Source organism: Actinia tenebrosa, unplaced genomic scaffold (assembly GCF_029948245.1).
Source record: "Actinia tenebrosa isolate PJP-AT-01 unplaced genomic scaffold, QUT_ActTen_1.0 PGA_scaffold4__44_contigs__length_22323623, whole genome shotgun sequence".
NCBI lineage: Eukaryota > Metazoa > Cnidaria > Anthozoa > Actiniaria > Actiniidae > Actinia > Actinia tenebrosa.
The window spans coordinates 224,677-251,024 of record NW_028292581.1 but is presented as its reverse complement, the minus strand read 5'-3'; the positions used below and the strand labels follow the sequence as shown (position 1 = coordinate 251,024).

General features: G+C 40.0%; 2 protein-coding genes across 6 annotated transcripts in view; one reads left to right on the top strand and one right to left on the bottom strand.

The window, feature by feature from the left end:
• Positions 1-14,239, top strand: part of LOC116305103 (GATOR2 complex protein WDR24) — a 35,382-nt gene extending 21,143 nt beyond the window's left edge. For 4 of the 5 annotated variants that reach the window (XR_016121060.1, XR_016121059.1, XR_016121058.1 and 1 more), the window contains 2 exons: positions 13,936-13,981; positions 14,106-14,239. The gene's annotated coding sequence lies outside the window, so the exon portion shown is untranslated. Of the gene's footprint in view, positions 1-385; positions 677-13,935; positions 13,982-14,105 lie in introns of those variants that run through there. The other variant, XR_016121061.1, reaches the window with a different exon arrangement.
• The window catches only part of LOC116305104 (uncharacterized), a 34,241-nt gene that overhangs the window by 2,024 nt on the left and 5,869 nt on the right, over positions 1-26,348 (bottom strand). Inside the window, 29 exon segments of the mRNA XM_089036422.1 lie at positions 96-147; positions 661-759; positions 1,220-1,404; positions 1,627-1,681; positions 2,055-2,153; positions 2,786-2,988; positions 3,401-3,736; positions 4,210-4,273; positions 4,816-4,941; positions 5,309-5,490; positions 6,151-7,023; positions 7,025-7,167; positions 7,647-7,898; positions 8,364-8,560; positions 9,406-9,710; positions 11,795-13,731; positions 14,094-14,346; positions 15,051-15,207; positions 16,147-16,385; positions 16,581-17,014; positions 17,662-17,887; positions 18,241-18,287; positions 18,904-19,150; positions 19,573-19,762; positions 20,358-20,686; positions 21,440-21,712; positions 24,111-24,157; positions 24,376-24,610; positions 25,971-26,187. Of these exon segments, the coding sequence (XP_088892548.1) occupies positions 96-147; positions 661-759; positions 1,220-1,404; positions 1,627-1,681; positions 2,055-2,153; positions 2,786-2,988; positions 3,401-3,736; positions 4,210-4,273; positions 4,816-4,941; positions 5,309-5,490; positions 6,151-7,023; positions 7,025-7,167; positions 7,647-7,898; positions 8,364-8,560; positions 9,406-9,710; positions 11,795-13,731; positions 14,094-14,346; positions 15,051-15,207; positions 16,147-16,385; positions 16,581-17,014; positions 17,662-17,887; positions 18,241-18,287; positions 18,904-19,150; positions 19,573-19,762; positions 20,358-20,686; positions 21,440-21,712; positions 24,111-24,157; positions 24,376-24,610; positions 25,971-26,187 (8,002 nt within the window).

Genomic DNA, 26,348 nt, shown 5'->3' with positions numbered 1-26,348 from the left:
TGATAGTTTCGTTCCACGCTCTCTCTACATTCAGAACATCAATACATTCAGAATACTTACAAGACTATAGGCTACCTGTGGCACATTGAACGTACCTTTCAACTGGCAAAAACAGCAACTGTTTGAAGGCAAAACTATCTCTTGTCCCTGAAAATATAAGTGGATTATCTTCTTTAAGTGCTGTAGGTTTCGAGGGATACTGCACTATTTTCCATTGGTTCATTTGGCAAACACAAAGCATTCAACCGAGGTGAATAATCCTTTGAAACTACTGTGTGTGTGACCAGTGGACCGATGTATGAAAGGTGGTGTATTAGGGGTTGTATGTCTATACCTGTGTTATGTTATCATGTTAATGGTCAGTTTGTTTTACTTGCCTCTGCAGTGGCGGATCCAGAAATTGGGTTTCAAAATGGCCGCCACGCAGAAAAAGCTGGCGCGGTCAGCTTCACTAAGGGGCGGTCCCAATTTCATTCTACAAGATGTCACCAAAGGGGAGCCTCAATGGAATTCATGGAACCACCCCTGCCGGATGCCACATTTCACATTTCACCGAACCCCTCAGACATTTACAAAGAACACAGTTTTGTTCATGAATTAGGGTTGTATGTGTATTACAGGTGTTATGTTATCACGTATCTGGTCATTTTTTTTACTTGCCTCTGTACATGCCGTTATATCACAGACGTGTCCACATTTCACCGAACCCCTCAGACATTTACAGAGAGTACAGTTTTGTTCACGCCATGTTTCGTTGCTCTAAAATATGTAAAACGATGTACGTTTATGTAACTATCTCTAGATAGAAAATTAGGGTTATAGCTGCACCCCACCTCTTAGAAATCCTAGTAATCTTCCTAATCTTTTCATCGTGATAAGCAATAAACTTGGATCCCTCTTACTACTAACTACTTCAAGTCTAACCTCAAACACTGACAGTCTTCCTTCACTTTTGGTATTATACCAGGTCTTTCACTTCGTGTTAGAGCAAAATGACTCCCTGGGAACGTTCCCTGTATGCGGGATCTGGTTATGCCAGGAAGGAACAAGCTAGGGCTTTCAAGTGATTTGATGTCAAATGTCTTCTGCAATCACAATGTCTATAGACTCTTTTCGTTTACCGCGCTTACAATCCATTGAGTCAGTCCTTGTGACTTGGGTACATATCTATTTCTAAATCATAATGGAATAACTTGTAATAAAATAACCAATAACTAACCTTTCTTATTACATTATCACGAATACAGTAACATTGCTTCAATGGCACACAAGCCGAGCCGTTATCATAAGTACCAACGCGACACTGACATCCGGGAATGCATTTGCTTAGGTCACAATGCATGCTGGGACTAGAACACGTGACATTACACGAGCACTTGGAGTACACCATATTCACTGGACAAACTGGAAGAAATGGCATAGAAATCATTTAGAATAGCTCGTTTTAATAGCTCTGTAATCTAGATAGTTCTAGCGGTTTTACGTACACGGTACAACATGCCATAGCAATGACTTGGCTGACTTACAGCACGTACAAGTTACGACTTGCGACAACAGCGAAATGGCTTTCCATTGTTTTCGTATGCTCCATTTACGACACAAACCTAGTTACGCTTTGTTACTTACTTTTTATCTTCTGGCAATAGCAACACTTTCCTGGTGTATCTATGAGTTCACTACCCTTTAGAACAAGAAAAGAAAACATTAACTCATTCACTCGTGGCTCTCCCTCTCCTCTCCCCCTACTCCCTTCTCCCCAGAGAGCCGGTTCGCAGGCTATGTTTTTCCATTTCAGAGCACATGATATTCCCTAGAGTATATTCTTTTTGTTTAACTGTTGCGCAAGACATGAATTGGATACGACTCAATGACACGTGGTCTATTAAGGCAACGCCCCCCCCCCCCCCCTCAGAGAGCCGGTTCGCAGGGTAGGAAAACATTGCACCAAGAAGAAATCGGTCTATTTAGTGCAGATAACTTTACATTCTGTTGCCTTTGGATAAACGAGAGCTAATGAAGGTAATGATTTGGAACTGATGCAGTTGTTCCTCTACCTGTGGGCAACTGTGGATGTTACAGCTCTCCACACACTGCAGGCTGTCCTGTATGCACAAACACGTCGAACAAGTACCATTATTGAACGAATCACCAGCCTGAAAGAAAGAAAGAAAAAAGATCGATGCAATGGGCTACATTGACGATGCGGCGGCCATCTTGAATCACAAGACAGTGTGGGTCATCCAGGGGGCAAATAGACAAAGCGTTGTTACATAAATGGCGTCGTTTTACATTTACGGTTTATAACAAGACAATTTGACAAGAGATGAATTTGAAAAATTCACAGTTCCACAACTGAGGAAATCTCTCAAATATCGTGGAGTCTTCTCCTTCTGGATGTCCCATAAGGCCTTCCTATTCAAGAGGTCTGCCGCTTCGTCGAAATAGTCTATTAAAAATATTCGACTCAGGGACATCAGCTGTGCTTTCATTCTAGAGCAGGCGTTTTGCCTGTAAATATATCGTGTGTATCAAAATCCTTACACGACCACTGCTCCACTCATGATACTTGGTTTCACTGGACGTCATTTCCTTTCTCATGCGGAATGTTCATCAGCTGAATCACAAGTTTTCAATAGAATTCTTTCTGACTGACAACACACTTTTATCAGGTTATTAAAATTCAGCAATTGTTGCCATTGCAGTTTATTGATTTTACTTCTACGCTAAAGTTACCAAGAAGTGCCACTTCCCCCTGTGTTACACATCGTTAAATTCCATACCTTACCTTATAAAAGCGCCCATCATGAAAGCAAGGACACTCTTGGGCTGGGACGACACAACTGTTGTTAAATGATGCATAACCCACCGGACACTGGCAACCAGGTCGACAATTCCGTGCCCCACAGGGGGTACTGTTGGTATGTTTTCTTGTAGCAATGTCATCACACGTGGGTGTACAAGAACAGTTGCTCCACATGCAGGGAGGTGCTGGCATTGTTAAATATGAGACATTAACCCGTGAGAACTTATTCGTTAACCGACCTTTCTGTACAAAATAATAAGTTATTCACTCGATCACTGACTCCCTCATCAATTACTCAATCTCTTCGCACTTAATTACTAATCTATCTATTCTTCCATCCATCCATCCATCCATCCATCCATCCTTATATCTACCTATATTCCAACTAGCCATTATCCATCCACCACTCCTAACTCACAATATCACTCATTCAACCTGCACCATTCATTCATGCACCTACACACCCACTAATCCGTCCGTCTATCCCTCCCTCCCTCTATCCATCTGTCCGCCCATTGATTTATTCCTTTTTTCCCAGCTTCCTTCCTTTCATCCATCCACCCTTCCTTCCCATTTAAAAACAATAATCGAGTTTACCACTCGTAACACCATCAGGATGTCTTGTTGGTGCTGTGGCGATTGACGAAGCAGTAGTCACGTTAGATTGCGTGACAGGCTGTTGGGTACCACTAACTGAAGTGGAACCTGTCGTGACTCTCTCTGTCAAGTTAGGTTTCGTGACGTTCTTCTGAAGACCTTGAGTAGTTGGAACAGCTTGTTCTGTAACGTTATTCCGTGTACTGGAACGTGTAGTTGTTGTAACGCTTGTAGTCACGCCAGGTACTGTCACAGGTCTGGTTGGCTGTTCTGTTTTTTCTGTGGTACTGATGATCGTAGTGGGTGTGGTTTTTGATGTTATTATTGGTGTGGTTACTACAAACAAGTGAGAAAGGTCAATGAACTTAAGCATCAACATATTTATTCTATTCTATGAAACAGTTAAGTGGCGTACACGAGTCTCGATCGATAATAAAAGGGTGCTCATAGTGATTTAGGAATCAAAATCCAAAGAATGTTATTGGGAAAGAAAGGCCGCAGAGTCTCACAAAGCAAGGAAACATTAAATTAAATAGTATGCCGCAGAAAATGTGATCAAGAAATGATGGTCTAACAATTAAAAAGCTTCTGTCGGTTACTTTGTCAAAACAAGCCCCGAAGCCTTTAAAAAACTCAACATTCTTGGTAAGAATCATGATTTTGACGTGTAACCTCATGTCATTGAAATGCACCGCCCCCTCCCGCAATCCATTAAAGTTATGTCAATCAAACCATTTCAGTGCCATCCAGTCAAATACTTTTACAGCCATTATTTGTGTGCAAGCCTAAAAAGAAGATAGATTTCTTACCTGGTCTTATGGGGAAACACTTGCAGCATCTATGGGGGTGATATATAGGTACCGCGCGATAACCCTAAACATACAGTCAACACCTACATCAACAACTATTGGCAAAGGAAAATCATCAGATGTAACTCTAATTACAAGAGAATGGAATAAACAACGCATAGAAGAGTGTAGATTTTCACTTTCACTACTCTCTGAGAAGGCGAGCCTCTTTCTTCTATTTACATTTGTGTAAAATTGGAAGGTTTAGTTACATCATAGTTCATAGACTATGGTTGCATGTTGAATACCAAGCCTAAAATGTACCGCTATCGGCGATATGTCAGTGCAATCAGCGAAAGGATATGAAATTTTCCCAAACTTTGTCTGCACGTTTTCCTGTTATATTTCCTTCTATTATTTACATATGATTCAACACATTTCAAGCTTGATAAGCAAAATACAAAATTACCTTCACCAACCTTTTCTTGAAATATCTGTACAGCATATATAGTGCTCATTGTTACTTACAGAAAACAATGACTTAAGATAATGAAATGATACCAACCCTGGGTTCGACTCATAGACTCAGATTTAGACACTATTTATTAAAATAAAGAAAAGGCTAACCTCAGGACAAGTGACGTCACACACTTTATAACACTGCACTGAAACATCTCCAATTGTCCTGGGAGTCCGTTTACAACGACATTCCTGGCAGCGATCTTCACTGAACCCGATGATCTTCGTGTTGACCTAAGGCGGAACCATTGATGGGAGTATATTATTAGTTATGTACATGGTAGCAATCATGGACAAGCGATTACCATACCCGCACACAGTTACGTACCCTGTAGGAAGCCCCGTTATGAATACACTGAGGTAAGCATGGGTCAGGCATGGGTAGTATACAGTGGATACTACACCAAACAGTTACGTACCCTGTAGGAAGTCCCATTATGAATACACTGAGGTAAGCATGGCTCAGGCATGTGTAGTATACAGTGGATACTACACTACACAGTTACGTACCCTGTAGGAAGCCCCGTTATGAATACATTGAGGTAAGCATGGATCAGGCATGGGTAGTATACAGTGGATACTACGCTACACAGTTACGTACCCTGTAGGAAGCCCCGTTATGAATACATTGAGGTAAGCATGGATCAGGCATGGGTAGTATACAGTGACTTCCATTGTTGTATCTTTCGCTTGTACAAATGCATCCTTCTATAGGACAGGTTGACTTCTGACATTCAACCTTCCTATCACACAACACGAGGCAGAAACAATCAGGAGGACAATCTGAAGTAGAAATGACACCATTGGAGCAATTAATAAGTACCAACAAAAATATTCCTCAATCCCCAGGCGTATCATTATTAAAAAATGGATTCGGTCGCGCTATAGACCCCTTGCACTGATGCCCGAGAGGAATTGTTCTGGGGGTCAAAACAATGGATGCTTTTTGCATAAGAAAAAACGGCCTATTGTCCTGTCCCCCTGAACGATTCCTATAGCAAAATCAATGCAAGGGGTTTATTGGTTCATGACGACTCCAAGTGACTCAAATCTGACTATACATACACCGATACACCTATTTCAAAATACGTTGTCATCGCCAAAGGCTAAAGGCAAAATAGGCGATAGGCGAAAAGTGATAGGAGATAGGTCATTCCAACTGATCCAAGAATAGCTGGAATGACTTGTGTTTCTGCTTCTTATTCTCGTCAAGAACATGGACCTTAGTGTTGAGACTGATTCAATGTTCTTTGTAATCAACGAAACCATTTCCATGTCGGAATGTTCTTTGGCGATGACAACGGCTTTATGAAACAGGCCTCTTTTGTATCAAACCTGATAAAAGATCTTGTATGATTTTTTTTCATCAAAGGTTTGGCCGAAGCAAGATTTTCCGGGTGCCACAATAAAAAACCTTACATCGTTTTGTCATTGCTTACTTACATTTAGGGACAGTTGTACTGGTGGTGTGAGCTGTGGGCAACATCGGCCATTTCACTGTGGTAACAGGTTTTGAAGTCGTCGGCTTAGCACTTGTTATTTGTTCTGTGGAGCTAGTAGTGGTTGTTTGTGTGACAGTCGTTGGCGTTTCAGTTGTTGTAGTTTGTTGGCTTGGGGTATTCGTTGTTGTCTGTGTAAATATTGTTGGTATTTTAGTTGCCTTCGTTGTTTTTTTAATAGTTAGTGGTTGTGGAATCTTTGTTGTTGACTGTTTGACAGTTGTGGGCCCTTCAGTTGTTGGTGTTTCAGTTATCGTTGTCGTTTGTGTTGTTTCAGTAGTTTGTGCTTGTGGAATCTTTGTTGTTGACTGTTTGACAGTTGTGGGCCCTTCAGTTGTTGGTATTTCAGTTATCGTTGTCGTTTGTGTTTCAGCGGTTTCTGGTTGTGGAATCTTTGTTGTTGTCTTTGTGACAGTGGTTGGTATTTCTGTGGTTTTTATCGTTTTTTTAGTAGTGTGTGGTTTTGGAAGCTTAGTTGTGGGCTCAGTCGTTTTTATTTTAGTTGTTGTTATTTCAGTGGTCTTTGGTTGTGGAATCTTGGTTGTTGTCTGTGAGTAATTTGTTGGTAGTTTAGTTGTTGTCGTCGTTTCAGTAGTTTTAGGGATCTTTGCTGCTGCTGTTGTGCTAGCAGTATTGGTAACCATGTTTTCAGTGGTTGGACATCCTTCTTCATCTTCACCATCAGGACAATCAACAAACACGTCACAAACGTGCTCCTTCCTTATGCATTTCCCGCTCTTTTCACACCGCCATTCTGTGTCGTTCTTGCAAGGACATCCTTCCTCGTCCTCTCCCCAGGGACAGTCCTCGTAAAAATCACAACGGTAACCCTGTGGAATGCAAGAACTGTCCTTGCACGTAAACCCTGGGCACGAGTTGCTCGGCTGTGGTCACGTGGGTTGGACAGTTTTGATTTTCATCTTCACCTTCGCTGCAGTCTGATACTCCATCACAGAGAAACCTACATTAGTAGATTACCAAATATATATTAGTCTTGATTTACCCAGACCCTTCTCTGCCAAACCTTAGTGAGCGAAAGGGAGGGTATCAGATAATTGTATCAGCTTTATTCGTATTATTGAGTGCAAATCCCATAGTACGTTGACTATACATCAAGGTAATTTCTAGTAAAATTTTGCATAGTGGTCTAAAGATACCTGAAGTACGAGAACGGTTTATTTGATTGACGGGAGTGTGTTGCCCGATTAATCAACACGTCGCGACTGTTGTCTCGATCAGTGCGTAGCAATGAAAACAATGGTAAGCAAATATCATGGAAAGCATTGTAAACTTGCCAAATAACAGCCAATTTTCACTGTTAACATCCAGCGAGTAACAAAGAGTGATACTCACTTATAAGGTATGCACAATCTATTTCCACAAGTGAATTCTGCGCACGTAACATTGTGACAGTATGCAGTAAGGAAGACAGATACTTACTTATAAGGTATGCACAATCCATTCCCACAAGTGAATTCTGCGCACGTAACGTTATGACACGAAATCTCATCGGATCTGTCACCACAGTCATCATCACCATCACAGACAAACGTACGATCAATACACTTGCCATTGCCACACTGGAACTGTTTAGAGTTGCAGGTGATGTTACAGCGCTCATCAGACCACTCCCCACAGTCATTATCGTTGTCACAGACCCAGCGGTACGGGATACATTTACCATTGTCACATCTGAAGGGACAAGAAGCACAATTCACTTATCTACTGGAGGGAAACAGTTTCAATTTCCAAAAGAAAGATGGGTTCTTTAAGGGAGATCCTGATCTAATTTCCAAGCCAAACTTCTAGCAAATTAAAAGGTCCAGTCCTAGTGAGGTTTATTCTCTTTTTAAGCGCAGATATTTGAAATGATTCGTGCTGTCGGTTTGTACCTCGGACATTATCCATCTTAATCACTTTTCTTCGAGACTGAAGTCTAAAAAGGAGAAGAAGCGCGCGAAAAAAACGTCGCGATCGTAAAAATAAATAATGATAATAATACAGTAGCACAAATGACTAAGAACTTTAAATGAGCCGAACCTAATAACATCAAAGAAGACCACCTTGTTATCCATCGTTTCAATTGGCTTCATTTGAAGTTGGACATTTTACCTGAGCCTAATAAACTCAAGCAGAATGCGTGTTTTTTTATCGTACCTGAACTCTGGACAGTATCTCGTAGTTGGTACCAAGGTAGTTGGTGAAGGTGCTGTTGTGTTACAACCATAAAGTTCAATACGCAAACAAGCAAGACGGTTCCACCGAAGGGCATTAATCCTGACGTACTGGGCGTTGATTGGTTCTGGAAATTTGTTAGTCACCGCGGTCTGACGATCACTATTGCCATCAAATATCTTAGAAATGACATATTCAACTCGGTTAGTAAAGTCATGAGATTTGAAGTCACGCAAGTCCACAGTATGCAGCCTTCAAACCTCCAAATTTTATCGATACCCTAGGATAATAAACTATGGACTGATCAGTCAGGACACGGCTAACTCATGGATCAAATTAATCCTGAAACAACCTCTAGGCTGATCCCCGGGGGGTACTCCCCTATATTTGCTATACGGGTATGTGCCGCCCTATAGGGTATGGTTTTTCGGCTTTTGGGTCTGGGGTAGGGTATCATTTTTTGACAATTTGTCTGGGATAGAGTATCATTTTAGTCTGGGATAGGGTTAACGATTTGGTCGTTGTTGTCTAGCGAATAGGCTACGCTTTCTGCCGACCAAAAACAATAAATATGTTAGTAAATATTGATTGCAATCGATTGTAAAACCGTCTTTTCCGTCTTTTAGTCTGGGATAGGGTTAGGGTTTTGAGGTCCTGGCGGCACACTCCTACCCAAGTTGGGGTGGTATCCTCCCCCCCGGGGGGCTGATCAAAGTGAGGGCACGGCTAAGTCACACATCAAACCCTGAAATAACTTATGGGCTGATCTAAGGCATGGCTAACTCACAGATTAAACCCTGAAACAACCTCTGGGCCGACCCAAGTCAGGTCACGGCTAAATCACAGATGGATTCCGAATTTATCGTGTTAGGTTTTGTGAAGGGAGGAATACCGGAGAACACGGAGAAAAACCCTTGAATCAAAGGAGAGACCTAGCAACCTCTCGCCTTATGTTCGAGATATGGCCAAAGCTGGTAGCACATGTAGTCAACATGTGACTGTAGGATCATCGTATCGGACTTACCATTTCTTTGCCATTTGACTTGATCTTTAACCAGTTTATTCCATTAGTACTGTACAGAACTCGATAGTGTTTAACCCAGTCATTCAACACAGGATTCCCCTGGGTCGCTATCTTGGTCACTCTATATACAGATCCCAAATCTACTTGTAAATAAGGATCAGAGTCGTTTGTTAGATGGCTACACCAACTTCCACTGCCCTTACCAACGATATGCCTGTTGTTTAGACGTCCAAGGGAGGGTTTGTAGTAGAAGGACTTTGAAGATGAGGCAGAAAAGACGACTGGTGTCTTGTTATTTGCAATACCTAAGAAATACAAGGCTTTTAGTAATCAGCGCGGCAAAGATGGGGGGCGGCATCATACTTCACGCTGAATTTTTTATAAAAACCACGCGTCACGGAAAGTTGTTTTGCCCTATCACGCATCACGCATTACGAAACTTTACGATATGCGATGACGCATCACGCGGTTTATTTAGAAATATAATCGCGAATCACGGAGCTAATGTTTGCGCTATCATGCATGCGCCACACAAAAACCCTTAGCATAATGATCTATCTGAAGTTGTTTTTTTTTTTTACATCTCGTACTTACCATAAAACTATGGATTATCATAAAACTATATATCTTATTATATTTATATATTTTTCTCTATTCATGTATTTTTGTAATTATTTTTAATTTAAATTAGTTATGAAGATCCCATATTGAGAACCTAATAAAGTTTATTGTATTGTATGGATTATTATTTTTGGGCATCACAAAAACAGCATGTGGTGGATAGTCCGGGCATTTGTCGAATATCTGCCACTTGGACGAAAATCGCTCCAAAATTAAAACTCTTTCATTCGAGCTGGAACTTTGCTGAAATAATCTTGAATACATTAAGAACCACCCACTGAAATATCTTTCTGATATTCGAAAGGAAAGGGCCAAAATTTTACGATTTATTTTCGTCCGCCATTAATTTCTTTGACTCACAGAATTCGACTCAAGAAGACTGGCACGAGTACTTATGACGTCATTTACTCAACCCAAACCAAAACATTGGTGGGTAATGTATGTGCCATGTTCGTAAAACTCGGTTTATTTGGTTTATTCAGAAAATATATAATGTTTCATTCGGTTTCCTAACTACTATATGACCAAACAATGTCTAGGCGCTGAAATTTTTCAGTTTCAATAATACTGACGGTCATAATTCGAAAATTTCAATACATCTCGGCACGCCAAGAATCACAGCAAAGTAGGACGCATGGACGAGATTCTAGCGGTTCCATCGCGCGAAGTGACTGAGATATTCGGGATTTATTGGAATCATTTTAAGGATAACAACTTTTCAAGGTATATTTACATACAAGGGCAAAGAGCAACCCCACAATTTGGGTCCGCGAGACATCCGACACAATGAAAGAAAAATCTACGAGCTGAGTGACAGACGCCGCTGTCGCGCGAGTAATAAATAAGAAACCTTTGACATGTTCTTTTACAAAGATGATATTAGATAATCGTATGTTTGTACCTATTCAATGCATAATAAACATTTTGAAGCAAATAATAACCGTTCTGTAGTAAATCAGCTAGGAGAATTACGAGCTCACATTCTAAATTATTCGGCACATAGATCTAAGTATATTGTCACAAATCTTTATATCACAACGCAGAATTCAAAAGGCAATCGGTTTTTTTCATAACATCAATCACTATTAGATTACATTGAAACTTCAAATTTAAGATCTTTATATCATGGACAGTACGTAGCAAATACAATTAAATAATGAAATGAACGTAAGGAATTTTTATGAAAACCTCTTCCCAAGCATTGCTTCTTCTTCTAGTTCGGCTTCATCTTCATACATTATAACTTATGGTTCTAACTCTTCAGGATTGACAAAGTGAGCGTCCAAAGGAGTTTCCATCATATTTGAAGAGGTATCAAAGGTTTAAAAAAGTCTGTTTAGAGATTCTTTTCATGATAACGCGTTTAAAACATCAAATAAACTTCAGGTAATCTAACAAGAAATGTATAGTCAAAACGACGCTAACATGACGGTGTTGAGTAAATGACGTCACAGCGTAAAACTGCTGTACATAATGACTCGTTGGCCGTGACACAAAGAAATTAATGGCGGACGAAAATAAATCGTAAAATTTTGGCCCTTCCCTTTCGAATATTAGAAAGATATTTCAGTGAGAGGTTCTTAATGTGTTCAAGATTATTTCAGCAAAGTTCCAGCTCGAATGAAAGAGTTTTAATTTTGGAACGATTTTCGTCCAAGTGGCCCTTTAATACGCCAGCTAAGAATCACCATTGTGTGAGAATAAGCAAGCTTGTGTGTTTTTGACGTTTCTATCTTTTACCATAATCACCGATAATCAACACACTCACCTAGTGAATTAGCACAGGCTGCCACCGAGCAGTTCCTCTCGTCTTCTCCGTCCATACAGTCCTTCTCCCCATCACATATCCAATGCTTGGAAATACAAGTCCCGTTCTTGCACCGTGTGAAGGATTCCAGACATGGTGGTAATGGGGTAGTCTTGGTAACATTACGCCTGACGCACTTTGGACAACATTCTCCTTCTATAGTAACAACATGGAAGAGATCAGACGGACATAAGCCAATCGATGGACAAGGTATTCTATGGCACAGGACGGTATTATTCCAACAAACACAGAGGTCACACCCACTAGTCCATGAAGAGCGAGGCTCATAAAAGCTGCCATTGTAAGAGCAGATACAGTCACTTGGTCTCGTACAGTGAGTACCGTTGAATACACTTGCATCCGGACACCGACAGCCAGGGACACAATGGAGAGGTTGATGTGACGAGCAAGATTGATTGATATACTGACATGTTATGTCGCACGCTGGTTGGCAATTGGTGGGTATCTTGTTACCTTGGCATGTAGGTTGCGACGTTGGTGATTCTGTAGTTGTTGTCGAGGTGTAGTTAGCAGATACTGTAACTGTTGTTACAGTCGTATTACGTATAGGTGTGGTCGGACAACCAATCTCATCAGAACCATCACCACAATCCGGTTTACCATCACAGACCCATTGCTTGGGTAGACACTCGCAACCACTTGCACATTGAAAGTTACTTCTAGCACACGGTGGACAAGTCATAGCTGTTGTAGGTTGTTGCGTGGTTTGAGTTGTTGAAACATTCCGCCATGTGGTTGTCAACAGAGCCGAAGTAGTTACCTTAGTTTGATTTGTAGAAGGCGTGGTTACCACCGTAGTTTCATTTGTAGAAGGCGTGGTTACCACCGTAGTTTTATTTGTAGAAGGCGTGGTTACCACCGTAGTTTCATTTGTAGAAGGCGTGGTTACCAATGTACTTTGATTTGTAGAAGGCGTGGTTACCAATGTAGCTTCATTTGTAGAAGGCGTGGTTACCAATGTACTTTGATTTGTAGAAGGTGTGGTTACAAATGTAGTTTGATTTGTAGAAGGCGTGGTTACCAATGTAGTTTCATTTGTAGAAGGCGTGGTTACCACTGTAGTTTCATTTGTAGAAGGCGTGGTTACCAATGTAGTTTCATTTGTAGAAGGTGTGGTTAACAATGTAGTTTGATTTGTAGAAGGTGTGGTTACCAATCTAGTTTCATTTGTAGAAGGCGTGGTTAGCACTGTTGTTTCATTTGTAGAAGGCTTGGTTACCACTGCAGTTTGATTTGTAGAAGGCGTGGTTACCACCGTAGTTTGATTTGTAGAAGGCGTGGTTACCACTGTAGTTTCATCTGTAGAAGGCTTGGTTACCACTGTTGTTTCATTTGTAGAAGGCGTGGTTACCACCGTTGTTTGATTTGTAGAAGGTGTGGTTACCAATGTAGTTTGATTTGTAGAAGGCGTGGTTACCACTGTAGTTTCATTTGTAGAAGGCGTGGTTACCATAGTAGTAGGTACTTGTGTGGCGTTGCTGGACACTTGTGTAGTCACAACAGTAGTGATATTTCTTGATTTGCTCGTAGTAGTCCAGTTCAACTGAGTAGGTTTTACTTGTCCTTCACTCCCTGGTGTGCTCTCTGTTACAGTACCAACATATATACTCTTAGTGGTAGGTGCTGGTGCTTCCGTGGTTTGGATCGTCTTGTTGGTTGTTACAATACTCGTTGTGGATTCTGTGAGCGGTGGCGCAGTACTCTTCTCTGTTTTCATGGAGACAGGTTTGGTGGAAGGTAACGTCAGTACGTATCTAGTCGTTGCCTTGGTGATCTTGGTGGTTGGCATGGTAATGGTCGTTGATAATATCGTTCCTGGTGTTGTCGGAGCACATGTTGGTCCATGACACGATGTTAAACAGCCTCTCTCGCATTTACTGTGTTGAAAGTAAAGAATTATTTTCAGTTCAAAAACTTGAATTACTACTGTTTTCATTGCTACGCGCTGATCGTGACAAAAGTCACCACATGTTAATCGGCAGTAGTCAATTAAATAAATCGTTACAGTGAATGGAACCGTACAATGGAACCGTACTCATTTATTTAATGCTAACTTAAAATTGTAATTTTCTCGATTACAGCGTAGCAACAACGAAAACCGTGGCAAATCCAAGACAGGAGATATAGGTGGGCGTACGATGACGAAATTTGTTTTGGTTGATTGTTGTTTAAGTTGCCAACAAGAAATCTATTATCATCTATTTATAAAAGGAAATTAAATTACAATTAAGTTCTTTACCATTTTTGGCAGTTTTTGATAACAATGGATCCTGGTTGATGGAGAGTGCCATCCAGTTCACATGGGCAGTCACGTGGTTTTACACACCTCCCATCGTGCATCACGGTTCCATTTGGACATGCGCAGCCCTCGATGCATCTAAAGGGGCACTTGACTTGGGATGAAGAACAGGAAGACGAGCACGTTTCGGGACAGACGGAAACACAAGCTTGGTATTTTGAAACAGCATTTCCTGCTTGAGGACACTGTATTGCTACAACAAGAAAACGTACGTACCATATTAATGCTATTTTCATAAACATGCAAACTTGCTAGCTGCATGCCGAAATTTTTTTTTTTTTTCGTTTTTTTTAAATCTAATAAGTCGGTACCTTTCGTATTTTTGACTGGCGGCAGCGAAAAACCAAACTTCCGCGTGCAGCTCGGAAATACAGAGTTCGCATGTTTGTGAAAATTGCAGTAATGGATGAAAAAAGTTATCATATGTGACCGTGAAACAAGCGCGCGCATTCCTCATGCATCGCTCATTGTCTTTGTTCAATGGATTCGTCAATTTCGTGACCGTGACCTTACCATAAGAGTCTCACGTTAAAATAGATTCTGCTCTTACGTCAGTCCCTTTCCTATACCAAAGGGTGTTGCCTGATTAGATAGTGTGCTATAAACCCTTTGATAATAATCTCAAAGGAAATGTGGATTGGTCATTGGTTAAGGCGCAGTCATGCAACCAAGCTAGAGGTCTGAAGGTCAAAGTGAACTCCAGACACATTTATTTTTCTCATATTAGCTTTTGCTTTAGATACTCTTGAAGCTTAAGCGAACCACTGAATGAGGGAGAGTGAAGACCGCACTATAGACTCTCTAAAATGGTATGTACACATCCGTCAGAAGTGGCCCCTGATATTTTTGTTTGCCAATTTCACTGAATAAAACTCTGATGACGTTGAGCTCACTTACGACATAATTGTTGAGTCCTCCAAGTTATTGGGACACCATGACTGCTACACGCATGTGCATAAGCTGCGATCGCTGTACAAAGACACTCGCAGTCACCACCACTGTCACAAGCGCAGGTGTCGTACAGGCATGCGTCATACCAAGGGCCTGGATCAACCTTTAGATATTCAAAAAAACATGATAATGTATTCGAATTTTCTACTAACCAATTTGCTCACTTGGTGCAGCTCTAGTATACACATATTTCCAAAAACGTTGTCATCGCCAAAGGCGATACGTAATAGGCAATAGACAAAGAGCAATAGAAGGTAGGTAATTCCAAGATCCAAGAATAGCTGGAATGGATTATAGTTGTGCTTCTTATTCTCGTCAAGAATATGAACCTTAGTGTTGAGACTGTTGCAATGTTGTTCGCATTCGACAAAACCATTTCCGTCTTGGAATAACCTGTCGCCTGTCGCCTGTCGCCTGTCGCCTGTCGCCTGTCGCCTGTCGCCTGTCGCATGTCGCCTGTCGCCTATCGCCTATTTTATTTTATTTTATTTAGAGGATTTAATCAAGTTTGACTTACAAAGGATAACAAAAAATGACGATAAATACAAAAGCGACCAAGCTTCATGAGGGGCAGGCGAACGGACACCTATACACTTACAATAACGTAAGTATATGTAATAGGACTCCATGCTGTCCAATTAAGAAATAATTGGACGAGGAAAATTTTTCAAGTCTAATTATTTCTTGATTGGGGAGCATGAAATCCCATTACCTATTAATTATATAGGTGCCTAATTAATCCCATTTCAACAAGACCTGTCCAATTAAGAAAATAATTGGACAGTTACCTATATGGGATTAATGAGAAGCTGTATAATTACTAGACTAACAGCATTCCTGCCTTAATGATCTGAAGTGTGGGCAGACAGTTTTCCAGCTACGGACCCGATCGGTGTCAAATATCGCCTATGGCGATGAAACGTTTTTGGGAATAGGTGTACACAGCCTTTTGATACCGTTCGATTGCTTTGATTTTAATATATTTATCGTAGTTTGAAAAATAAAATATTTTATAATATATAAAATATTAGTCGAAACTTACAACACTATGGCATGGTTGAAAGACATCCCTTCTGATTATGTTACACATCTTATGTGCCCAAGGACGTCGATTCTTGTGCTGTTCACAAGGATTAGCGACAGGCAAGGCGTCAGGGCAGGATGGCTCAACCTTCCAGCTGTCCCCAAACGCGTCTGAACGCGCTTCTGGAAGCATTTGAGGCGTCATGAAGTCATCAGAACGATCACCATTAAAATTGCCACAAAAACCACAGGTTTTTCCTTAAACAAGTCAGACTATAGGAAATTAGTTTTAAGAAAAAAACTTTTTTTAAGACTGTGAGAATTAGGTAATCAGAAAGTATGCAGTCGGCAATGCAGTGGTCATCTGCAGGGATTTCGTGTATCACATTTGTTTTATATCTTTACCTTGAAATCCATTCTAGTTTTCATATAGACAATTTTACATCGTCTTACCTCGAAATTCCGGGCTGAGTGTTACATATATTCTTGTACCTCGGTCCCACATCAAAGTCAAGCCGATCTTCGTTTCAATCACAGTAAAAAAGTGGACTTCGCGTATAGAATACCTCGTGGTATAGACCGTTGCTCCTGGTAACGGCGTTACCTTTGGTTTACTGTCCCTTTCCAATTGGATGACAGTGTCGCCAAGGGTAACGGTGATTTTCTTTGTGCACGTCACGCCTGTAGATCCACAGGGGACATTAAGGGTCTGTATTCTGAAGGTGCCGTTGTGTCCATCACAAAAGTCTGAAGCAAATACGTACTCGCAAGCCCCTGAGAATCTAAATCTCCTGCCATCGAATGTGATGTAGTTTGGGTCTCCATATGCTGAGCAAGTCCCTGGACAGATGTGTTGTGAACATGACCACTGTGAGCCACGGCACGTACTGAAGATGAAAAACCAAGGAAAAATAAGCGACACTTATTAAGACAATGTGATGGTTACGGCTGTCGCTGTATGGAACTATGTTTCGTGGACGTTACTCAAAAACTTGCAAGTAAAAACAGATACAGTGAACTAGCTGTTGATTTACATCCACGAAAACTCTATTTCGGACCGTCACTGTGTTTGATCTCGATGGTCGTTGGCCTCGTTGGTCGTATATGATTGAGAGTTAACGGCTATAAATACACGGTATTGGCGTGTACTAGCTTAGCACAGCCAATGGGACATTACCAATGCCGTACCGTGACCGGGTTATTTTTAATTGTAAAAAGTCTACTCTACTCCAGCTGATCCGAGAGAAAATGTTAGTGAATCAGTATCAAGAAGATTCGCAAAACTGAAGTGTCACTTTTCTTATTGGAATTATGGATTCCCAGGCCACCAAACAAAAAAAGAAAAATTGCTAATAATAGGCTGATACCAGTAACACAAAAACTAATGAGTTTTATATTTTTATTGCAATGACAGGAATATTTTTATTTTTTGCTGGTCGATTTTCACAGGCTTCCAGACACCTCAGTTTTGCAGTGACGTCATTTCTACATCACTATTTTAGATCAGCTGGTTGAATATTCATATACATCATACCATTTGTTACAGTCTATCTGTATTGTTTGTCCAGGTCGGTATTTCTGGCCACCATGATGACATAAACAACCTGAGGAGCTAATACACCGCTGACCGTTCAATACTTGGCCTTGCGGACACATACATCCATGGCGACACTTGGTATCGAGGCAAGGAAGATGGAAATTGTTGCAGGTTCTTTGGCATTGGGCTCCACAGGTAACCCAAACCTGGCCAGGAGGACAAACTAAGAAATACAGAAACTGTATTAGAACCACAGGCTCCCACACCAGAAATACACCATTTTCGTATTCAATGCATACCGCTGTTTTTGAAGACCACAGACTCATTTGCACAGGCTTAGCCTCGTTTATAAGTCAGCTATTCACAGATACCATGAAAAGTCTTTGGGATTTCAAAACATTGGTATTGTTTAAGTTTCACATTCTTTACACTAGATCTGACTTTTGTTAATGATTTACCCTTAAGCGAGGCTAAGCCTGTGCAGTTGAGTCTTTAGTCATAAAACACAGCGGTATTTATCGAATGAGGAGAGTGACGTTCAATAATAAATACATGTAATCAATCCGGTATTCTCACCTTCACATGTCCTGTTAGTGCATTGAAATTTTCCATCATGACAATGGCTGTCAATAAAATAATCATATGATTTACTGTCACTATAAATAGGAATTGCTTTGTGATCTTTGATAGGATTAAGCGTTTCAATTGTGCATGGAATCTAGGCAAACAAACCACTGGTTTTCTATTTTTCCTTCCTCATTTCATGCAAGAATTTTGCGTGTTTTACCCATATTTACTTCAAAATGGTTTCAAAATGGCCGCCAAGCAAAAAAATTCTGGTAAGATTGGCTTCACAAAGGAGGCTCCAATTTCATTCTACTGAGCCATGAGAATAAGTCAGCATGATTGGCTTCACAAGATGTCACAAAAAGTGGGGTTCCATGGAACCCATGGAACCACCCCTGGACCCGCCACTGCTCAATGTCGTGCTCACAATAGAGGCTTTGGACCATCACGTGTCTACGCCCATAATACAGCTGGACTGCCTTTGGTTAGGTGGTAGAACAATAAAATCATTTTGCTTTCGGGAATTGAATTGCTTCTCATGTAAAACAACTGTATATCGTTCCTGCCATCTAACATGGCTGCCGTCACGTGGTGATGCAAAGCCTCTATTCACTAAACCTTTAATAATTTTACGCGCCATTTTTAATTAATCGTGTTTAGCACATCACTCACCATTCACTGCACTTTGTTGGTTTTATAACGGTCCCTGGTGCAAAGCTACGACCTTCATAATAACAGGGGCATGATCCGTAGGGTACGCACTTATGCTGGTCATTTAATGCCATGCCAGCAGGGCAGTTGCAGCCTTCAATGCACGTTTTCTCACGACAAGAAACTAAAGACGACAGCTCGAGGCAAGTTCGGTTACACATTGGACCGCACTCGTGGTACACCTGTCCGCTATGGCTGCAGCCAGAACCTGCGCAATGCAAGAATAGACCGATAAGGAATAAAATAATTATCAAAGCGATTAGATATGCAGTCTGAACTGGAAAAACATGTACCACGACGCGTCGCGGACACTTCTCGAGTGTTCTGCCAATCCCCAAGTGCTTTATAACTCCACACAGCACAGCAAGAAAGCAAGTTTTTTTTTCTCCTGCTTTTATAAAATAAAAATTACAATAACCTTTATTTTAGATAGGAATGACGCTACTGAAAGTGCGCGTGCGTGCTGTTTGCTCTCATAAAGCACGCGCTCCCAACCAATCAGAACGCGAGATTTATAACAGTTATTTTATGATTTGTATTACCATACTCCCTTCTTTTTAAAACGCCAATATACACCGTATATCACTCAATTCAACAGGGCGTTTGAATCATCTCTCACTCACTACTTACTACATTCCGGTAAAACTTTCGAGTTGATCCAGTTGATCACTACTCCTTTGCTGGCGCAGTCGTGAACGTAATGAGCTACAGCCTGACAAAGACAGTCTGTTCCAGCTTGGCAGCCACACACATCGAATCGACAGCGATCGATGTAGCCGTCCGATGGATCAATAACATGATGGCAATTAGTGAATGGAAACTGGGGGGAAAAGATAAAAGATAAATTGTATGGATAATATTTGCCGAATGAAAATGGGGAAAACATTATCATTTGCGCGTGGGTGCTACCTGCAGTAGTATATTGCACACCTTATCTGCATACCCTTTGTACATCACAAGCATGTTGTACAGCTCTATCTAGTATCATTGTTCGCGTGTGGGTCTTACCTGCAGTAGTATATGGCACATCTTATCTGCATACCCTTTGCACATCACATGCATGTTGTACAGCTCTATCTAGTATCATTGTTCGCGTGTGGGTCTTACCTGCAGTAGTTTATTGCACATCTTATCTGCGTAGGCCTTGCGCTGTACTTGCACATCACATGCATGTTGTACAGCTCTATCTAGTATCATTGTTCGCGTGTGGGTCTTACCTGCAGTAGTATATGACACATCTTATCTGCATACCCTTTGTACATCACATGCATGTTGTACAGCTCTATCTAGTATCATCGTTCGCGTGTGGGTCTTACCTGCAGTAGTTTATTGCACATCTTATCTGCATACCCATTGCACATCACATGCATGTTGTACAGCTCTATCTAGTATCATTGTTTGCGCGTGGGTCTTACCTGCAGTAGTTTATTGCACATCTTATCTGCGTAGGCCTTGCGCTGTACTTGCACATCACATGCATGTTGTACAGCTCTAGTGTCATTGCACAAATCATCCACTTTCCAAGAATTACCGAACGACACCACGTCACTCTCCAAGACATTCTCATTCGTTAGCAAGTCATCATTTTGGTTGCTGTTAAAAGTACCGCAGAGTCCACATGTCTTAGTGCGATAGGATGGTTGAACGGTAATATACACACGTGAAGTGCCACGCCTTTCAACTGTTAGACCTATGGCAGCGTCAAGCATGGTGACTATAGACGAGGGACGTCTTACGATAAAACCTAAAGAGTAGCAAACCTCTTTAGCTTGATTTTGAGGGATATGTTTTCCCATTTCAGATTTCCACAGATTTTTTGTTTAAATTGTATCCGTATTTATGTCTGCAAATGCACAAACGTTAAACACAGCAATGCTACTCTAGCGAATGACCAGTGGTCTGAAACGGATATACATTACACCCAAGAGGTCTATTGATCCTATAAACAAAAAATAAAACAAATACCAATTTATCCTGTTTGTTAGTGGCTTCCCTCCACTAGAGACAAAGACGTCTGCCAGGCACTGTACTCCAAATTAAATAAGCTATTCTCTACTTTCACATCCCCATAATACTTTGCGTCTTTGGGGGGTAACAAGAGGGTAAAAACCCACTTATTTTGCTGAAGGCTGATCAGACAATGTTGAAAATACCTTGTTTGGTATCCAAAGATAAAATGAAGAAGTAAAAAACAGAAAAAGATATAAGCTTAAAGACGTTTAAGGTAAATTTTAAACATTTTTTCGTAAGTCAATACATTTTCTGTAAGACCAAAACTCTTGATGATCTGTACACGCAAAAATAACTTGGAATAAACTGATAATCAGTATTGTACAGATAAAAGCAGGTATAGTATAAATTCAATTAAGAAACCTTTCAATTTGGGACAATTTTTTGATTGGTTACCCCCAAAGACGCAAGGCATTATGGGGATGTAAAAGTAGAGAATTTCCAAGATTTTTAAAATGACTATTTACAGACAAAGAGGGAGATTTACCTGTGCCAGCATGGGGATACTGTATTACATTTGTTCCATTTATAGCTACTGCGCCTCCTCTCTCCATTCTAACCACAGTACTATTCAGGTAAATCAAGATGTTCCTTGTACACGGTGTAGAACCAGCAGATCTGCAGGCACTGTTATCTGTTACAACTGTAAACGAGTTTTCACTACAGTCTTTTGCGAGGATGTATCTACACTTGCCCGATAATGAGTACGTCAGGCCGTCAAATGTCCGGTAGTGTGTTTCCCCGGTAGATGCGCATGTCCCTATGATGATATAGCCGTTAATATCGGTTAGTATATTTCTTTGATATATTATACATCGTTTGACTATCGGGTATTATTATACATTTTACTAAGCCTATCTCAATTCTGATTGGTCGAGAGCCCTCAGCCAATCCCAGATATCGTGTGAATTCGACATGATAAATGTATTATCTGTAGGTTTTCCTAGTACAGATAATACATTTATCATGTCAAGTTCATTCGAGGTCACGCTGTGGTAGCTTTGTTTTTATTCATTATGTGTATTCATTTCCAGAATTATGTACAAAAACAATTATTTAAGGAATCCTTAATTTATTTTCATATATTTTATGAATAATTCTTGAAATATTTCTGAATTAAGAATTTTCACGCGACATCATGGCGTTCATATTTCATGTCTCTATAATTTAAAGTTCTTGTTAATTTTTTCCAGTATACAAAATGTATAATAAAGCAATTATTGAATTCGGTTATCGCATAATATCGTAAATTATCAAGACCGAGACTGGGACTGACTGTCATGGAGGTCGGACGTGTCCAACTTTAGTCCGTAAACCTGGTCTACTTTCTGCTTAATTCATATGTAGAAGAAAAATCTCATAGAAGTAGAAAAGTTAAATGTCGAAAAGGAGAGAAAGAGAACCAAATTCTTCAGTATCATCGCAAGAATCTTCACCAATTTCAAAAAGTTGCAAAATGTCGAACCAAGAACACGTGGAAGGAAAGAACACTGACAGTGAAAAACCAACGCTGGAAATGATTTATACCAAGTTAATGAGTGTAGAAGACAACACAGTTAAACTCATAAATGAATACGCTGAGCTTAAAAAAAATTATGAGAAACTTAAAGAATCCTTCGAAGAACAATCTGGTAAAATTCATGAGCTTCAAGTAGAATTAAAAGAGCAATGCGATGTAGGCAATGTTACAACAAGCGATATATCAGCTTTAAAGTCTAGAGTGAGTCAATTGGAAGAAAATCAAGATGAGATAAGCCAGTACTAAAGGAAATATAACTTGGAAATTCATGGTGTTCCCGAGTGGGACAACGAGGACTTAGAAGAGATCGTCGAAGGAATTGCGAAAGAAGTTCAAGTGGAGATAGATAGTGGCGATATCGATATTGTTCACAGACAGTATTCTAAGATAAAACCCAGACCGATCCTGGTAAAATTTAAATGTTATGAAGATAAGAAGAGTTTATATGAGGCGAGATGGAGGCTTAGGAAGTACGAAGGAGATGACGAAAAGCTAAATGGTGCGGAAAAGATCTTCCTAAATGAGCATCTAAAATCTGAAAGAAAGAAGCTGTATGCAGAAGTGAGGAAGCGAGCAAAGCAATATAAATGGGCCAGCTTTCAAACTAGGGATGGAAAGATTTTCGTTAAAAAAGAAAAAGGTGGTAAAACATATAAAATAACAAAACAAGTGGACTTGGAAGAATTATTCATGTAAAGCTAAGTATAAAACTGAAATAACTTAAGCTATAGAACTGTATATAAAGACAGTATTTAATTACTGGATATATTTTAGAAGTTAATATTTATATACTGCGCGAAGTTTATCTTTCATCTTAGTTAAATATTACGTCTCCTTTTCAATTTTATTGATTTTTTTTCCTTTTTTTCTCTATTTTGTCTTACTCTAAAAATTTAAATATGCAGAGGTAGACCTGGAATTTTTGGCTTCATCTCGCTGCGTCCTTTGATAGTTTTGACAATATGTTTGTTAAGTGTTGTATTGTTTCGTTTTGTTTTGTATGTGTATTACGTGTTAGTGTTGTTGATAGTTTTTCAAATTGGATTTTCAATCTTTTTTGTACCAAACAATACGGCTACATTTATTTTGTCTTCTGGTATCTTGCTATTGTTATACATTAGGGTCTTATTCTTAAAAGAGGAGGATGATGCAAACAGGCATTAATTGTAATATGATATCACTTAATGTCCGTGGAATTAGAGACTCTAAAAAAGATTAGGGTGATTTTGTAAGTTGATTGGAATATCGAACGGATGAAATAGTGATATCTAAAATATAGTTTAGAAAAAAAAATTTTTGTATTGTTTTCAAGTAAGAATTATAAATGTTGTAAAAAAAAATATTGTAAAAATAAAAATATTGTAAAAAAAAAAAAAAAAAAAAGACCGAGGCTGTGTTATCTGGTATTATGAGGCCGGTAACACAGCCTTGGTCTTGATAATTTACGATATCATGCTCAACCTCATCCAATAAATGCTTAATATTCGCGCGCGCTTCAGTATGGAAGAAACCTTCAGCGTGGAACATACCAAGCAGAAGGCTATCTGCAGAAGATTTACAATCTATTAATGACCGTTATGAATAACACACTATACAAGTACTGCATTGGTAAGTACTGCATGAGAAGCATCCATTATACCTGGACAGTGGTTGCTTGTGCAATTCCATCTTCCATTTTTGCAAACGCTAAGATGAAAATCAAAGAGATGATTTAGAAAGACGAAAAAATATGTATAAACAAATGCAATAGATATATTTTGTAATTCCAGGCCACGTTTGTACAAAGGGTGGATAAATTTATTGTATAACAGCATCGACTTGACCACTGGATAAGGATTTATCTGTTGGATAGCGCTATCCACCCTTCGTACAACCGGACCCAGGAGTATAGTGTACGCACTAACCACTGATTGCAGTCACGTTGAATGACCGTTCCAGATTCAAAGCGTTTCTTGTGGTGTTCACACGGACACTCTGTTTTCTTAATGCATCTGTTTCCATCCAACATCGTCCCATCAGGGCACATGCAGCCATCGATGCAGTGTTGTGGACACACATAGCTGCGCTTCCTCAGCTGACAAGTTTGAGGACAAGTTGAACCACATTCGATGTGTACAAACCCTGAAGGACAGCTTACAGCTAATGTGGAATATCAAAATATTTAGTATTAGAATGATGTTTTAAATAATTAGTATAGGAAATATCACCGTTCGAGAAGAATTAGTCAAAAACGCCCGTGAAATGAAGGTGCTTCCATTAATAGTCCCCTTCACAGTTCCCTGCGCCATCTTGACAGGTAGCCGTGCCTTTGCATCGCAGCGAGACGAACCGTGAGCTTGCAATGATTAAGTCATGTGAATAATTGTTCAAGGTGTTAAAAAAAGTCTCTATCATTGCAAGCTCACCGTTCGTCTCGCTTCGATGCAAAGACATGGCTACCTTTCAAGATGGCGCAGGGAACTGTGAAAGGGATTATTGCGGTTTTTTGAATCAATTCTTCGATAACTGAGGTGGTATTTCCTTTTAATAACACAAGAATAAAAACGCGTTGATTATATTAAATAAACTTTTTGTGTATTATTCAAACCGTACGCGTGCGTGCCATTAATTAGTTGCACGGATTGAGAACAACTTGACAGCTTATCAACCAATCAAGAACAAGTAATTTTGTAGATAAGCACCTTGTTAGGAGATGGATTTGATGCTAGGGAGAAGGATTTGTTGTTTACAAATGCATGTGCACCTAATTCATAGTCAGACGGATGCAATGGCTAGAAATGCGCACGTCATTTACGGAGAAGGATGTGATGGCTACACTTGCGCATCCCCTGGGAGACGTGTCAGATTTCTAAAAACAAAAATGTGATGATAAAATAGCATACCTTATATGGTGAGATACATTCGACGTATGTCGAGAATAACATGGAAATACAAAAGAAATCACACTTTTTCTCGATGGAATTTGTGGCATTTCTTTTGTATTTTCATGTTAGCCTCGCATTCTATTCAGTTTTAAAAGAGTTCATTCAGGGAAAAGAATGGAAAGTATAGAGCGTTTTCACGTGACGTCACAGATGCCATTATGGGGTACCAAAACAATACATTTTCTATCCTCCAGGAATTGAACTCTATATCTATGCAAATACTGTGCAGAAAGTTTCTATTTTGTATGGATGCCTTCTCACGTGAGTGAAAACGCTTTATAAGCGTGCGCAAACACCATTTTCTCAATGCTGCGTGCGCATCCAATCTTAACGGACTGAAATACGCAAATTCAGTAAAATGGAGAAGCCAGTTCTATATTTGAAGAGGAGAATAATCGATTTTATGAATTGGTGTCAAAAAATCTCATAGAAATGTATGATAATTCTCATTATGAAGCTCCTGTTCTGGTATCGTGGCCCTTCAAGTTTCTTAAATTTGAGTGAGCGCGCAACCTTGAGAAAAAGGTCTCAATATTCATTACATAGTATGTACAGCTTTTTAGAAACCTACTTACGGCATAAACGTTCTGTCCTCCATTGCAAATGAACTTTATTCCTAGAACAGGCCCTGGAATACTGTGTTAACGCATCACAGATACAGTCAGTCATGTTGTTTAATACACATCTACATGCCTCTTGTTTGCACATATCGATGTATGGTGTTGGGTCCACCCTTGCGTGACATCGGCCGAAAATCCCAAGATCTTGAAGCAGCTTGCATTTCTCTTGGGTCTGCAGTACAACATATAGAGGATATTACATGGGCGCGCGGAGATACGAATTTTATCTTCAAGTGTTGAAAAGATCTCTCACGAGTGAGCGTAGCAATGGTGTTATTTTCACGTGTGAAGATATCAATTTTTAGAAATAGAGATCGAAAAATAGATATTTCA